General features: G+C 37.2%; 1 protein-coding gene across 8 annotated transcripts in view; it reads left to right on the top strand.

Moving 5' to 3' along the window:
- Positions 1 to 18,326, top strand: part of KIF21A (kinesin family member 21A) — a 103,701-nt gene that overhangs the window by 39,286 nt on the left and 46,089 nt on the right. For all 8 annotated transcript variants that reach the window (XM_072147118.1, XM_072147117.1, XM_072147113.1 and 5 more), the window contains exons 4-11: positions 558 to 707; positions 1,400 to 1,534; positions 8,164 to 8,331; positions 11,031 to 11,146; positions 11,744 to 11,939; positions 12,140 to 12,329; positions 14,736 to 14,799; positions 15,383 to 15,580. In XM_072147118.1, the coding sequence (XP_072003219.1) occupies positions 558 to 707; positions 1,400 to 1,534; positions 8,164 to 8,331; positions 11,031 to 11,146; positions 11,744 to 11,939; positions 12,140 to 12,329; positions 14,736 to 14,799; positions 15,383 to 15,580 (1,217 nt within the window). The remainder of the gene's footprint in view (positions 1 to 557; positions 708 to 1,399; positions 1,535 to 8,163; positions 8,332 to 11,030; positions 11,147 to 11,743; positions 11,940 to 12,139; positions 12,330 to 14,735; positions 14,800 to 15,382; positions 15,581 to 18,326) is intronic.

Genomic DNA, 18,326 nt, shown 5'->3' with positions numbered 1-18,326 from the left:
CATAGGTGAGTGGACCATCAGGCTATAACGCGTTTCACTCATTTAGAGCTTAGTCATTGTCATAGGTCCACTCACCTATGAACTATGCCATGTTCAAGTTTTTACCTGGATTACAATAAAAAGGATTTTTTTAACTTCAAAATCTCTTGGAGTGCTGGTACCTTCTTTTGTTTGGAGTCTTGCAATGTTTGTGTATTGGAACATGAAATTAGATGTACTGGAAACAAAGAGAGTGTAGTGACAGGATTGTCTCACTCTATATGTGTGGTGTTTATATGTGTGACAAATTTTCTTGTCATACACACCACTTTACGTGTACTTCAATGTAGTACTGTGAAATGCTATTTTTGTTAATAATATTGAATTAGAGAATGGGTTATTTTGCCATCCTGAGTATATTTAAGAATCTTGTCTTTGTGGGAATACCCCTTTAATGTTATTGAACCTGTTGACTGCTGATGAAACTATTTAGCATATTTCTACACCTTATTTGTAGCATAAAATGCTATTTTTACATTTGTTTTTAATTTGTTGGTAATTTATATAATTTTCCTTAGCTTTACAATGAAGAGGTACTTGATTTGTTTGACACGACACGGGACATTGATGCCAGAAACAAAAAGTCTAACATAAAAATTCATGAAGATTCAAATGGAGGAATTTATACAGTTGGAGTAACCACCCGTAATGTGGCCTCCGAAGTAGAGGTGTGTACTATATGTGTTTTCCAGGAACTGTTTTTTTTTTTTTTTTTTTTTTATATTGTTCTGCTTTGCGTTTTTTTCCATTGTTTATATTTTCACTATCAATCTTCTAATTGCCACTATTGCTAATGTACATAGTAATGTGAATTAACATTATCACTGTAATATTAAAGCCTTGTTATGGGGAACAATGGTATCTAAAATACTCTCTGCTGATTTCTTAATACAGACAATCTATTTCATGTATTAAAATTTCCATGTTAGACACATAAGACACTAAATGTCTGTATGCAAGGGGTAGTTTTACCCTTGAGAGAAAGCTTTTGTACAGTTTGATTTTGTCTTTATACTTGACATTGAAATGCACTATAAATCTTTATAATGTATTAGCACAAATCCTGATTCTAGCCTAACATACCTCCAGTCTATGTTGTAAATCAATGAAGGCGAATGATGTATAGGGCAGCTTCATAGCACAGATTCCATCCCCTTACTGCAGCAATAAATAGGGTGTGGCAGCAGATGAGTGGAGGATTCTCCATTACATAATCCTGTGCAGAAAATCCAGGATTTGTAGAGAACATTTCTGTTATAACTTTTTGATTTTTTTCAGTGATATTTTTACATTCTTTACAAATCAGATTACTTATTCTATGCTAATAACACGGTTTGATGTGATTTTTATGTTTCCGCAGATGATGCAGTGTTTGAAGTTGGGTGCCTTATCTAGAACTACTGCCAGTACGCAAATGAATGTGCAGAGTTCTCGTTCACATGCCATATTCACAATCCATCTATGTCAAACCCGAGTTTGTCTAAAACTGGATACGGTATGAGCCAAAATACATTAATACATGTTTTTTTTTCTAAGCAAACCTGTTCACCTCAGGGTAGTCGTATACCGCATGTTTTCTAACAAAACTGTACACTTTTCATTTTGTAAAAACGAACTACTCCAGAAAGACATTTGGGAATGTGGCAAAAAGATATGTATATGATTATAGGCGTGGTCTAATTAGACACCTTCCGCTGCCCTACAAATAAGGTTCTTATCTTCTATTTTGGGAAGTGTACATCTTAATGAGAGATTGTTGACTGCTAGACATGCCTCAACCAAGCACTCATCTACGTTTTTCCCATTTGACACACTTTGAGAGGGAATTCATTATTGCATTAAGAGAAGCAGAATGGTTGTTTTGACAAGGTGCGAGCTTTCATGACTGTTCTGACCTAGCTGTCATAGACAGGGCCGGTTCTAGACAAAGTGGGGCCCTGGACAAAACTAAAAGTGGGGCCCCAAAATAAAACTATTTTATGACCAGTCACAGTCAGCAAGAGGATCACTTTAGTATGGTGAAACAATCTGTAATATGGGAGAATTTTATTGGAGATAGGTTATAGGGTGCTTGATGGGCAGCACAGTGGCTCAGTGGTTAGCACTACAGCCTTGCAGCACTGGTCAACATCTGCAAAGATTTTGTATGTTCTCTCTGTGTTTGTGTGGGTTTCCTCCCACACTCCAAGAAATTACTGATAGGTTGAATAGATTGTGAGCCCCTTGGGGACAGGGTCTGATCTGGCAAGCTCAGTGCGGCGCTGCATAATCTGTGTCCGCTATATAAATGAATTATTATTTATAATTATTATGAAAGAAGATAAATATGAAAGATGATAGAGATTTCTAGATGCATAAATATAAAGTAGATTATATATACAGTAGATGGATATGAGAGATAAATACAGTAGAAGATTGATTAATAAATAGAGAAAAGCAAGATATATAAATGGTCAGATTATAGGACAGTGGTGGCGAACCTATGGCACGGGTGCCAGAGGTGGCACTCAGAGCCCTTTCTGTGGGCACCCAGGCTTTCACCCCAGCACTCAATTTGCTAGAAATGACTCAAAGTTTCTTCCTCTTCAGGGGACCCTGGAAGGAAGCTACAATCCAAATTTTCTTTCTACTGTATTGGTGTCCTCAGAACGCCAATACGATTAAGACTTATGATACAGTTGGGATCAATAGGTTATTGCTTAAATTGTCATCTTGGCAGTTTGCAACATAAAAGTAGGTTTTGATTCTAGTTTGGGCACTCTGTGTCTAAAAGGTTCGCCATCACTGTTATAGGAGATAGATAACTAGACAGATGGATATATAGACAGGACATAGATGATAAGCATCTTCACCCGGGAATTTAACCAAGGGGTATTAACCCTTTCACCGCCCGGCATTTCTGGATATTTTGTCGCGTTATTGACCAGAGCAATTTTTACAAATTTGATTTTTAAAAATAAAATCGAAATTACAGCAAAAAGAATTAAAGTAAACCAAACAAACCATATATTTTCTGAAAGCAGACACTTGCCCCATTTTCAAAATTGCATTAAAGAGTTTATAGACATAGGAGCCTTCATGCAATTTTGATTCAAACTGAAACATTTTATAAAAAATACTTAAAATTTGACTTTGGCAAAAAATGTTCTCCAAACAGAAAATATTTACCTTCACATCTCCTAAATGTAATAGATGCACATGTGTACAGTTCACAAATGTCCCATATTGATATTTTCACATAAATAAATCCACATAATATCACTAAAACTGTAATGACTAGATTTCTGCTTTTCAGCTAGAAATTTTAAGACAGTCACAACCTGCAAAATATAGAAATAAAACAGAATAAAAAGTAAAGGCACCATAAAACCTATATAATTTTGAAAGCAGACAACCAGGCGATGCATTTGGCAATTAACATTCAAAATTTCCTCTAAAATATTTACAAATCCAGATATTTGTATAAAGAAAATATATTTTTCTAAAACAGTAAGATGTGAGGAGTTCATACATACCCCACACCAATATATTCACCAAAATATGCAGCACAGGGAATGTTAAATCCACAGGAGACAACAAACAATTTTTGCAGAAAAGTGCACTGAGCGTCACACAGATCTATCATTGTATGCTTCCTTAAAAATGGTAACCCAAATAATAACTATATATCCATAAACCAAGCTAATGAGATAATAAGTCACGTTTAGATGTGCGCCAATGTATTATCCGCACAATAACAGAACCCTCCGCGCTTCATAAGAATTTGAGTGAGAACGTCATAACATAGGTGTAAGTAATGGAGGATGGTGTGAAATAAAAACTTCATTCTGGTGTGTTTTTAGTGTTAAATATAACTTTATGGACATGTTCTGGGTTGCAATGTAAATATGTAGGATCATTAGGCGAAGAGGATCAAATGTTCATCCTATCAGTTTTCTTTTTTTTTTTTGCGAAAAAAAGGCAATAAGAAAGAAAGTGTGTTCTTAGAAAGTTCTGCATAGAGAAGGGTTAAAAACATGAACATTATTTGATATTATCCCTTCTCAAAATAACATAATACGTAAACGTAATAACATATAAAGTGAATATTTCCATTATCTGTGAGGTGCAGCAGCTCCTGTGTGCAGCAAATTCTCCCTGCAGTCTGATGGCTAAGAATATGGAGGGGAGACACTTCAGAGGGCTTTTTCTCTGGCTATGGGACACTTCTTTTTTTCTATGGAAGAATAGAGTCTCCTCTTTTATATGAATCTAAATTTGTGTTTCTAAGTTTCAGGAAAACAGAGGTATTACCTGTTAAACTGCCGTCGGGAGTGATTTTTATATATAAAAATGGCACCTGATATTCTCACTTTAAACCTGAATATCTCTAGATCCATGGCACCTAGAAACAAATTTCAAGATTCATTTGAAAGAAGAGGTTCTCCCCTGTGCAATTGCCCACTTTGCCTACCATGCTATCAACAACCGGCAATGACTGCCTTGGTTTGTGGTTATCTGGTGAATGTGACACTAGGACTGTTATGGGTGGAACCATGCTGCTTTTAGCAATTCATTAAGGTTCTGTTTGGGAGCTAAATATAGATAATATTATAGTGTGGAGGTCTTATGTTAGGCATTTATTCCTGCTTTTGCTGTAGAGTGACACGCTGCCCGTCATGCCTATGTGAGCCATTGCATAAACAGTCTGTTCTAAATGACATTTTTTTACATGGATTCTGCTCGTCTACACACACCCAGCATCTATGGCAGCAGCTTGTCAGCTTTGGCAACATACATACATACATACATACATACATACACACACATAAGTGCAGCATTTATAGCCTCTTCTACAACCCTTGCGGGCACATATTTTATGGAATACCTTACAGCACCTGCATTTCTCAATACTTAGCTGCATCTTATTTAGTATCAGAGCTGACCCAACTGGGCATTAGAGTCTCCTTTATTTTGTACAGTTTTCTCAATAAATGTATCCTATAAAAGATATGTTTTTATCCAGTTAAAATACTTAATATGTGTATTTTAATCATGGATTATGATGCAAGTTGGTTTTTTCAGTTTCCTTGGATTCAGACTATAAAAATCTTATAGAGATCATTTTGTAATTTGCTACAAAGCTGAGACTTTAGAGAAGTTCCATTCCAGAAGTTCACTCTATCTATACTGTTAATTGGAATAATTGCCACCTTTGATGAATGCAGGGCTTTAGAAAAGATTGATAAACACTTGTTAGCAATGCTCCATTGTGGCACCGGTGCACTATACAGGTGAGTGCCAACCCTGTGCCAGCTTTCAGAGGGAGCACAAAGATCTTGATGGATAGTGAAATATTGGCCCACAAGATTGTTATGAACTTTTATTATTTGGGAATTTTATCTAATCTATTGTAAGGTAATTCAAGTCTGGTTTGTTGGATTTGTAACTGCTAAACAACTTTCCAGCTATATACCACTATGGTGAAGACTTAACTCCCATACCTCATTTGCATGCAACAGTCATAACTTAATACATACTACATTCACAAATTATCTATTGGTTCTAAGCTAAGCAGACAAGGGAATGGTACAGAGAAATGATTAACCACTATACCTATCTATTCCTATACCTATATATTCCTTCAAAATGGAGAAGCTCTTGGTCACAGATTTGGACCTCCCACTGACCCCCAGTTTCAGAATGAGCAAATTTCAATTAATTAATGACTTATTACCCCCTCCTTTCCCAAAGAAAAAATATATTTCCTCAATTGCATTTTTATTTAAAAAAAAATGTACCTGTATGAAGATGATTTCAAATAAATGTAGCCATATGGTCTTTTTAGAAATGAGACCGTTTTCCTTAAAGCGTAACTGTAAAGTTACTTGACCAAAAAAATAGTTTTACACAGCCGGAGAGAGCCTTTGACAACGATTCCAACAATACAGCATCATACATCAGCCATATCTGTAAAATCCTCTCAGCTTTTCCTGAAATGGGTGGGGCTTCCTGTTTGTAACATCAGCTAAGGGCAGTGATGCCAAAGCAGTATTGGCATACATGTGAACGTGCACAAACTCAGCCAATCAGGATACAGAATTCGTGATACTGCTTGTACAGAGATCAAGTGCAGGGCAAGGCGGGAAAGACAGAGCACTAGAGCTCTGCATCATATAGTGATTTGCTACATCACAAAGAAAAATGTTAAAACAAGTCCACCTACACAATGAAACACCTGCATAGAAATAAAAAGATTAAGGGCCGTTCCACATTTGCCAGTGTGATGCGATGAACTCGCATCACACTCGCAATGCATGCTGCCCGGATCTCCCGGCCCAAATGCTGCAAACTGGGAGTGAACTGACATGCTGAGTTCAGTCCCGGTTTGCAGTATTCGGGCCGTGTGATCCGGGCAGCATGCGTTGCGAGTGTCATGCGAGTTTATCGCAGCACACTCGCAAGTGTTGAACGGCCTAACACATCACAAGCTGGCCATGGTGAGGGCTGGTGCCTGCTTGACTGCTGGGAAGATAACCCCAACCCCCTGACTGGATACCGAGTGACTTGGCCAGCAACTGACCATATAAGTTACTTGTTCTCTTTAAGTTCACTATGTATGTGCTCACAACAGGGAGCAGGATAAGCCACTAATACACTGCTGGTCATAACGTATCTCCCTTTTGACCAAAAAGACCTGGCATGTTAAATTCCAACATGTCTAACTCCTCTTTCCTGGGAATCTGTGGTAGCCATACAACCATACAGATTACATAAAAAAGGCTCACCCTGATGAAATTTGCGGGTTCATCTGATCCTTGAATGGCTTTAGAAACTACTATACTAAACTATATATATATAACTAAACTACTATAATAAGTGGCAAGTTAAAGTTGGTTATTTGTAAATGAAATAGTCATTGTTTTCAGTTGTTGCTTAAAGGGGTATTCTTGCCTGGGCATTCACATTCAGTTTGATAAATCTGCCATGTATAAACATTTCTTCAATTAGATGTTATTAAAAAATATGTTCCTGTGTGAAGATAATTTCTCATAAATGTAGTCATTTTGTCCCTTAGAAACGAGATAGCTTCTTCGGATACGGCCACGTCTGCTGGAGGCATTGCACAAAGAAACAAAAGGTTTTGTATATGAAATGTCCGGGATTTACTGCATGACCCACAGCCATCCTGTGGTAATGATTGCTGAATCCTGGTGGTCAGGCAGGACTCAATAGCGCATGTCTGGCCACCGCTGCCAGAGTGTGACGTGGTCGTATCCGAGGAAGCCATCTCGTTTCTAAAGGACAGAATGACTACATTTATGAGAAATTATCTTCACACAGGAACATTTTTTTTAATAACATCCAATTGAAGAAATGTTTATAAATGGAAGATTAGTGAAACTGAATGTGAATGCCTAGACGAGAATACCCCTTTAAAGGACACCTGTCATCAGGTCTCTGTCACTAGTCCTGTCACCTCTACCTGTTGGAGCAGCTCACAAGGATCCCATCCCAGCCTTTATCTAGTCAATTCATACATTAATCATTGTAAAATCATCTTTTCTTTATTATGTAAATGAGGCTGGTCACATGGTGAGAGGCAGTGATGTCACCCCTGTTACCCCTCCCTTCTCCTCCCCCTGCTCATGTCTGTGTGTAATGCATAGTAAAGCATGGCTAGTGTCTGTGCTGCATCTGCTGACATGCTGAATCCTCCCATACACAGAGACACAGACATCAGCTACACAAGTACCTGACATGTTCTGCTATAACATGGCTGCCTGGAGCTGTTGTATCTCTCCTATACACACACAGGCTGCAGGGGGCGCCAGCACCAGGAAGCACATCATTATACAGCCTCACATCATTATACAGTCTGTCAGTCATGCACTGGGGGTGTGGCCGTTCCTCCCACTCATTAATAAGCTGGACAGCTTGAATATGCTAATGACTCATTGGACATTTCACAGGTCATTTGCATACAGCTTAAGGACCTCATTGCTTAGGTTTACAGGCATGTAGAGGGACAATGAAGGGATAGAAGCAATGCTCTCTAATGGCAGTTTATGAAAATCTATTTAGATTAGGGGGTTATTTTGCATGACGGTTCTCTTTAAGTATTTCTTTTCCCTTCTTTTACAGGAGGAAAACTTGGATAATAGGATAACATCAGAGTCTTCACAAATGAACGAGTTTGAAACCCTTACTGCCAAGTTCCATTTTGTTGATCTGGCTGGCTCAGAGCGACTTAAACGTACAGGAGCTACAGGAGACAGAGCTAAAGAAGGAATTTCTATCAACTGTGGTCTAGTAAGATTATGGTCTTATTTCACAATAGAGTACTGTATAACTAGCTTCCCTGCTATTGAATGCTTTAATCCTTAGTTAAAAAGAAAAGATACAGCTGTAAAGGGCGGTGTGAGCTTTATTACTTTGACAATAGCGGTCCATTCAGAAAAAGTTTACATTTATCAATGAGTCGATCAATAAATCGGGCTATGCTGCATTTAGCATCTTCACAGTTAATACCTGTTATAACTACATATGAGACAAATGCTGTGTTGTAGTTGGACCTGGAAATATACACAATATCAGGGGGGGTATCTAGGAGAGGTAGGGCCCGTAGCAGACTTTTGAATGAAGCCCCTTAATAAAATATACATATTAATATTCTCACACATGTCAGTTACTATTGCAGAGATTTATACAATCATACACCACCGCTCAAAAGTTTGGGGTCACCTAGACAATTTTGTGTTTTCCATGAAAAGGCATAGTTTTATTTTTCAAATGAGTTGCAAAATGAATAGAAAATATATTCCAGACATTGACAAGGTCTGAAATATTTTAATTTTATTTTTTTAAATAATAATGTTCTCCTTTAAACTTTGCTTTCAACAGAGAATGCTCCCTTTGCTGCAATAACGACATTGCAGACTTTTAAGATAAGATAAGATAATCCTTTATTAGTCCCATAGTAGGGAAATTAGTCCCACAGTGGGGAAATTTGGCTGCTTAGCTGTTAATTTGCTGAGACAAACTGGAGAAATTTCACCCCATGCTTCCAGAAGCCCCTTTTACAAGTTGGATAGCTTGATGGGCACTTTTTGCGTCACAAACGGTCAAACAACATCTCAATGGGGTTGAGATCTGGCGACTGGACTGGCCACTCCATTACATATAAATTACCAGCTGCCTGCTTCCTCCAATTTGGAGGTGTGCTTTGGGTCATTGTCCTGTTGTAGGATGAAATTTGCTTCAATCAAGCGCTGTCCACAGGGTATGGCATGGCGTTGCAGAATGGAGTAATCCCTTTGACCTTGGGCGAATCTCCTACTTTACCAGCACCAAAGCAACCCCAGACCATCACATTACCTTCACCAGGCTTGACAGATGGCTTCAGGCATCTTCCAGTATCTTCCAGTGTCTGTGTCTGTGTTTTTTTTGCCCATATTAATCTTTTCCCTTCATTGGCCAGTCTCGGATATGGCTTTTTCTTTGCCACAAGAACAGAGACATGAAAAATAGATCAAGCAAATAATATCTTTATTAATGGAAACAAAATACACCACAAAACATGCTTATAAACCTTTAAAAATTGAGAACGAAGTCACAAATTAATGACATCCTCGAAAGTGCTGAACACATGATAATGTGCACTGTTCCCGGAACTCCAGCTCCCCCAACTGGCCACAATATAGTATACAACAATGTACAGAAATAAATATTATAAATGGTGAGCTAATCAAATCTTTTGACAAGTCCATACAAATGCAAGATAACAACAAAAAGAGGGGTGAAACACAATGATGGATGGACACACAATTCAAGGATCAGCACAAAACCATGTACAGATAAGAAAATTGTATACCTAAATGCTCAGGCCATGAGAGCGGGGTGCTGGGGATAGATGCCCATCTATCCCCAGCACCCCGCTCTCATGGCCTGAGCATTTAGGTATACAATATATACAGGTGGTCCCCTACTTAAGAACACTAGACTTACATACGACCCCTAGTTACAAACGGACCACTGGATATTGGTAATTTATTGTACTTTAGTCCTAGGCTATAATAAACAGCTGTAACAGTTATCAAAGGCGTCTGTAATGAAGCCTTATTATTAATCCTGATTCTTATGACAACCCAACATTTTTTAAATCCAATTGTCACAGAGACCAAAAAAGTTCTGGCTGGGATTACAATGATGAAATATACAGTTCCGACTTACATATAAATTCAACTTAAGAACAAACCTACAGACCCTATCTTGTATGTAACCCGGGGACTGCCTGTATATATATCTATCTCTCAACCCAGTTCACTATCATAGTGTTTCATAACCATCATGTGAATTACAGTAAAGGGTTAAGGCACATAGCATGTATCGAGAGTGAAAGGATGTATAATATTAGTCTCAAACCACCGCCCCTACGCCCGCTCAAACACTGGCGTGCTCCTGCGCGGTGTAGAAGCCTCTGTAGCTACATTATGCAGGGGCTCTGTTAACTCTCCACCCCCAAGCCCTTCTTTCTCGTTATAATTTTAAAAGATGATTTTGTAAGGAAGGAGGTCATGGATAGAAATATAAGAGTCAGTGTACCTGGTTTATGATGGTAAATTTTCTTTAAATTCCTTATTTTGTATTTACTCCTCTCAGACATGGTTATTAGAATAGTTTTGTAGTGCCAATTTTCTTGACGCATAGCTTCCAGCCAATAAATAGGAGACTTAACTGCTTTAGAGGCAAAAAATCTGTCCCACTCACATGCATATCATAAGTTACATGATATATTATTTAATAAGAAGCATCTTTCTAAATTTCAAAGATATTATTGACATTTTCCTAAATTCACTTTATTTTAGTAGAATATTTACCTCTTTAAGCTAACAAATAGCCAGAAAATGTGTCAACTTATCTTGCTGTATACTAAGAGTTTATGTGAATGAAATGTATTGTATGTTAAGTTTCTGTAGATCCTCTAATATGAGTGACATTTTTTTTTCAAGCTTGCCCTAGGAAATGTGATAAGTGCTTTGGGAGACCAAAGTAAAAAAGTCACACATGTGCCTTATAGGGATTCAAAGCTGACAAGGCTACTCCAAGACTCCCTTGGCGGTAACAGGTAGGAGAAAAAAAATTAATTTCCCTTTTAAAAATTACTTTTTGTTTTCGTTTATAGAACATATTTGGATTTGAAAGTTTGTAGCTTTCCTATTTGGGCCTGTCCAGATGTTTGGCAATTGGTAAAAAGGCAGGCTTTCACTCTCGAGGGCATCTGCCCTCTCACGCAACAATTACATATGCACTTTTTTGTATTCCAGTGTGAAAAATATTACACGGCAACAGTCAGGGCAATTTAGGACAATTTAGGTCACAACTTTCCATTGCACTAGATTCAATGATAATGGAATAGTACATTACAAGAAACCAGGCTCAATTATGCTGGCTTCAATGAAAGGCTGTGTAGGCACAAGGAGCAGCAGTTTTTCAAAATATGTTTGAATAAACAGAGGGGCTTCAGAGGTTTTAGGCAGAGTTTTACTTCTGCTGTTCAATCATCTGGTTTTATGTCTTTTCTATTATTGTTAGACCTAATTATACTATTGTTATACTATCTATGTAACCACCTTTCCAATTGTACAACACATGGTGCTTTAAAAAAAAAAAGTTAATACTTTATTATTATTTTTGTTCTTTAATGTCTTTTTCCTTTTCATAGCCAAACCGTAATGATTGCATGTGTAAGCCCTTCAGATAGAGATTTTATGGAAACGCTGAACACTCTTAAATACGCCAATAGAGCTCGCAATATCAAGAATAAAGTCATGGTTAACCAGGATCGAACAAGTCAACAGATAAATGCACTTCGCAATGAAATAACAAGACTTCAGATGGAACTGATGGAGTATAAAACGGTAGGTGGAAAAAACATGTTCAGTTTCTAATGATCGCTATTGAGGATATTCACCTTCTTCAGTGATTGCTTACCTTATTATTCCAATTGCTGAGGATGGCGATCATCCACTGCCAGACATGCTGCCACGGGCATGTTCAATAATGATTTACTATGACATTACACTGCAAAATAGTCTCTTTTCTGGATTACAATTGATAGGGTAAAAGAATAATTGATGAAGAAGGAGTTGAGAGCATCAACGACATGTTCCATGAGAATGCAATGCTGCAGACCGAAAATAACAATCTACGAATGAGAGTTAAGGCAATGCAAGAAACAGTAGATGCCTTAAGAACCAGAATTACACAACTTATGAGTGACCAGGCCAATCAGGTCCTTGCCAGAGCAGGTGCAGTATTCATTCTTTTTCTTTACCCATAGTCAAATTTTATTTGTAGATGTATAGTTGTAGAATAGTGATGCTTTTCCAGTTGGTACTTTCGTCATAATAGCTGTGGAGTATTTTTTGTAGTCACTTTAACTACTTATAGTTGGTTATCCCAAATCCCTTCACGACAGCCCAATATTAATACAGGCAGTCCCCGGGTTACATACAATATAGGGTCCGTAGGTTTGTTCTTAAGTTAAATTTGTATGTAAGTCGGAACTGTATATTTTATAATGGTAGATCCAGACAAAAAATTTTTTTGCCCCAGTGACAATTGGAGTTTCAAAATTTTTTTGCTGTAATTGGACCAAGGATTATCAATAAATCTTTATTACAGGCACCTCACAGCTGATAATTGCAGTCTGGGACTATAGTAAAGCATCCAGAAAGCTTTACCAGAGGTCACAGTGGGCAGAGGGGTCCGTCTTTAACTATGGGTAGTCTGTAAGTCGCGTGTCCTTAAGTAGGGGACCGCCTGTATAAGTTTGCCTGTCACAAAGGGGTGTGTGGAGAGGGCTCACGGACAGAGGCCTTTTCATATGCGATGGGTGTCAGCTGTGTTACACAGCAGACACCTGCCGGTAACTGGCGCTTTCAGTGCAAACATATGGGTGGCACCATCTTGGATGGTCAATCACGCCCTTCCAGTCATAGACAGATTGTAATATAGGAGCATTACATTCGCAATACACTGGGTTCTAGTACCCTACTTTTATTTAGGAGGAAAAACTGCGTTCAACAAACATTCTTTAAAATTTTTATTAAAATTAAATTTACAGTTGAGAAAAACAAATGTTTTTTTTTCTGAACTTCTTTTTTCACCACCAGAAAATATCCTGAAAATGTAATTTGTACAACGTTACTGTTTTATGTGTGCATATTTTATAGAAAATTTGACTTTGAAAGATATAGATATAAAGTCTATATATTTACTGTCCGTATTCTGAGTTTTCTGGGATACAAAAACCCATAATGCGATGATTAAAATGAATAAAACAAAACTCAGTGTCATTAATCACAAAATTGAGCTTAAATAGATATATTGTTTTTTCTTAAAGGGTATTCTGGGAATATGAACTTCTGATACAAAAACCCATAATGCTGTAAATGAATGCAACAAAACTCAATGTCATTATTCACAAAATGGAGCTTAAATAGATTGCTTTTATGATTCACCTAATTTTATGGGCTTTCTAAAGTAGGCAGGTTTATCTCCAAGATTGCCGACAGGATACTACAACTCCTATGATACCTCAGTTTTCAGTAATGGCTCCTCCCTCTCATGCTCTGCTCTCAGTGATGAATAAATAGATTGGCCTGATATGTTGCCATAATAATAATGTGTACAACTGTCATCACTGCACATTGCCTCACTGAGATGATGTCTCACTTGAACACTGGCCATACAGGATGTGGGAAGTGATGTGGACATGTGACCAGAGGCCAATTTCTGTCCTGTGTCTTTTCCACAGGGACAAAGTCACAGGATTGATTAAAGCGCCAGTAGCATTTTAATTCTTTATTATAGTGTATGTCTTTATTATAGTGTATTAGCAGAAAAATGTTGTGGTCATACACAATGATGAAAAATTAAAATGCTACTGGCCACTTTAATCAGTCCATTGATATTGTCCCTGTGGAGGAGACAGAAAATGTCCTCTGGTCATGTGTCCACATCACATGTCCTGCACTTGCCTTGGCCGTAGTCGGTTGGTTGCAGTGCATCCAGTATGACCAGTGTTATGGGGGGGTAATGTGCAGGAATGGCATTTAAATATCATTACTGGGGTAACAGGGCAGGGCAGCCTGCTAGTAATGGCTCCTCCCTCTTAAGCTCTGCTCCCAGTCATGATCTGAGGACTGAAGGACCATGTGAGTTGTAGTTGTAGATGGCAGCCTTCTTGGAGATAACAATGCCTACTTTAGAAAGCCCATAAAATTTAATGAATCATAAAAGCAAAGCATTTAAGCTCTGTTATGTCATTAATTACAGTGAGTTTTGTTGTATATAGTTATATAATTATGTATTTTTGTATCGGAAGATCATATTCCAAGAATACCCCTTTAACTGTTCTATTGCTCTTCAATATTTGCTATCCTGTTATGAGGTGTTAAAAAGAGAAGGAAGCATATTTGCTATGTAAAATAGACTTAAAGGAAATTTAAATTGTGCACCTACCGGTATTTCTTTAGTACTAAGTGTAAAAAATGTATGTTGCTAGTAGTAAAGACAAAAACCTGAAACAGGTTCTTAGTGGGTAATGGTAATGTTCAAACATAAAGCTTACACCAAGTTTTTGGCTGTGTAATTCACCATCAATTAGTAATCAATTAGTAATCATTTTTTTTTATTCTTTTTACTTGCAGGTGATGGTAATGAAGAAATAAGTAACATGATACACAATTACATAAAAGAAATTGAGGACCTACGGTAAAGCATTTCAGATATATAATCCAATTACTCCAAATATTCTCCAGAAATGGCAGTTTTTGAAATCTCTTAGAATTTTTTTAATACGGTATTTTTAATATGAAAATTTACAGTATTATAGTATTATATTCTCAGCTGCTTTGTCCATTTCAAACCATTGACAATGTTGGCACTCACTTGTTATCTTACACAGTGTTGCCATCTGCTGCTGAAACTCAGTTATTACAACTGGGGAAAATTAAAAATGGAAGGACCTAAAAGTAAAAAATTACCAGGTTTTAGAAAGTCCTAATAATAAAGCAATTTTTACTACAAGATCTAGGACCCACACTATAAATCTTCACATTATTCTATATGTTGTACCACTGTTGCAGAGGCTGAAGCATTGTAAAGCTGTGTGTTATTGAAAGAACATTTGAGTTTTTTTTTTTGGTTAAGTTGGGTTTCAATAGTATAAATGTGAAAATGCAATGTACATGCAACCATAATACCATTAGCAGAACCACTGTTGAAAATGTTATTAGGGCTTCTTTATGTAAGATGCTTTGTGACATCCTGTTACTTTTCGTTCTTAAATTATCAGAGCAAAATTGTTAGAAAGTGAGGCTGTGAATGAAAATCTTCGAAAAAATTTGTCCAGGGCTTCATCAAGAGCCTCCTATTTCTCTTCTCCATTCTCTGCCTCCTTGATGCCTGCTGAAAAGGAAACTACTGAAATTATTGATATGGCAAAAAAAGATTTACAAAAATTAAAGAAGATTGAGAAGAAAAAAAAGAAAAGGTATTATAACCATTTTTCTACTTTCTTTTAGTTTTTTTTTTAAATTTTATTATGATTGTACATTTAGCATTTTCACCCAACCTCATTCCCCACTATGTGAGTTTCTCTACCATGAAGCCACGTGCTTGGTTTCATCTGCATTTAATTTGTTTTGTAACTCAAGAGATGGAGCATGATTTACAGTGCATGGGTAATAGTGCAAAAATACATATGTAGATCTGGATAAATGATACATGAATAGCTTTATGTACTTAAAGGAGATGAATAGGGGCTGGCAAGTCTACATACCCTCTCCAGTGAATGTCATTCTGATAAAGCAAATTTGTAGTAACCCAGGCCTTATTTGGATGACTGGGAGGCTGAGGATGCAGTGGCTGCTCCTGCCTCCTGTTTTCTATTACCCTACTGACAAAGTTTTTCCTGGCGTTAAACTTGCCACTACAATGGCCATTGCATACTTTTGAAACATTGTTCAGACCACAGCATCATAGCTTATACAACTTCTCATTTATGAATAGTCTTTACAATGTTTAAATACAGCAAGAAACTTGACAATAGATTACATCACCATCCATGTATAAGACTATAGTCCACCCTCTATCCTTGTGGCTCACCAAGACGCTAGACGTACAAAGCTTGTGTCGTTTCAGAGGATGCACCTCCTATATCAGAAGATTTACCCTTGATGGCATTTTCCTACAAGCAACATATCACTTTGCATCCTGCCAAAAGTGTCTTATTGCTTCCACCTGGCTACAATTATTATAGAACATATAGTGGTCCTACATACAGTGAGCCCCAAGTCGGCAGTCAATATCTCCAGGCTAATAATACTGCTTGTATAAGGAACAGGGATTGTTTTGTAAACTTTAAATGAAACGCCGTTGGAGGAAGGCAATGGCTGTTTCATGTCAAGACTGAAAGAATTATGATCTTCATATTACTGAGGATATTGGTTTGTCAGGACAGTAGGAAAACCTGCTTAGAAGAGACCATCTTACAACAATGTGTCAACAATCACTTTGCCACAATAGATTGATCCAAACCATGAGGTCTACTGCACATGACTGGAATCTGCAGCCTTGCTGTATTTACCTAAATCATGATGGTAAAAGATACCATCATGATAAATTTAATTAAGATGATGGTCCTCCCAAAATGCCTTTATGTATTACGGCTTGTTTTAAATCTCATTCCAGTCCCTCTTTTTGGAAATTGAAGGATTTATAATTGAGTTCTTGTTTCCATTTTATTCTCCCACTTATTAGCATCCAATGCTAGACGGTTCCCATTGGCGGGAAGTACATAGATAAATCAACCACACTGATGCTGTTTTAAGAAAATGAGGCTAATATGGATGTAATAGAATCACATTTGCATGTCTCCTGTCTCCCTGGTTGTTTGCTTTCAGGGGCTGTAAATGTACTGGTTTTCTTGCTGCAGGTTTTGTTACATTTTATATGGCTCCATAATATCTAAACCTGCAATCTTGTCCAGAAAAGAAAATTGCTCACGGCAGAGTTATATGACTTTTGTCTTTGCTGTGTTTGTGTGCAGTCCCTTGTGAGCTGAATACAGCACTGATTTGAACACTGGAATAGAGAAATATAATGATGTAAAGAACACAGGCTTTAAAAGAAGAATTGATAGAAGCATAAATAATACTTGATATTCCCATAGCTTTTTTTCAGTATATAATTTTTTTTTTAATGCAAAATGAAATCCCTTTACACTTTGGAAGTGCTACAATGTGGGAGAGTTTCAGATGATAATGGATCATTTCCATATTGTTGAGAATTTTTTTCAAGAGACTTCATTAAAATAGAAATGGTAAATAATCTAATGATAAGCTTTTGTAGGAAAGTGTCAATCCATTGAGAGGACACTGTCATACAGCCTGTGTCATATATAGGAACTGCTTTGTGACTCATAGACATTGGACTTCTTTGCAGGATTGCTTAGAAAACTACAGCTGAGTTCTTTGTTCTAGGAAGATAGGTAGGGTTTGGTGAATAACATTTGTACATTGTAGTACTTATAATAAACTCCTAAGTTTCAGGGTGTTGCACAAAACAGACTATATTGACATGCTGTATGCAATTGCATACTACTATTGCTGTGCATGATCCTGCCTGTTGTGCTATACAGATCAATATGTCCTTATAATGTATTGTTCTATGGAGAAAGCATTAAGACTTAATAAAACTAAAATACCTGTGCCTATAGTATACTTCTGCAAGTGGAAAGATCACAAATTATTCCCACCTTTACTATTTGGTCATATTCCCGGTCAGACATGATAAGTACTATCAGTTGCAGTTAAGATACTTAGAACGCCACAATTCCCAAGCAAAGAAAGCTCCAGTTGCCCATTGCTTCTTGTTTCAGTTTGGTGGGCCACGGGCTACATCAGGTGACTTGGTTATTACATATTTTGAAAGCTGTGGGCAAAAACCTGCAACATAAATTGACATTCAACATGGCAAACTGAACAGAATTTTAGTTACAGCATATTAAACAGTAAAACTAAGTGAATAGAAATAAACTGCAAAGATAACCTGTATGTGAATTCAGAGATGGTCATGTGAAATTGGCCTTTTAGTGAATCTTTCATTGTCCAATGATGCATATAACTGATTTTGGTAAAGGTAAACTTCCAACTTTTACTCATGCCTACAATATTATATTATTATTGTTTCTTAAACATACGAGCAAGTTATATAGGACATTCTCACCTTCAATGTAG

This window comes from Engystomops pustulosus, chromosome 4 (assembly GCF_040894005.1).
Source record: "Engystomops pustulosus chromosome 4, aEngPut4.maternal, whole genome shotgun sequence".
Taxonomy (NCBI): domain Eukaryota; kingdom Metazoa; phylum Chordata; class Amphibia; order Anura; family Leptodactylidae; genus Engystomops; species Engystomops pustulosus.
This window is presented reverse-complemented; position numbering and strand designations above follow the sequence as displayed.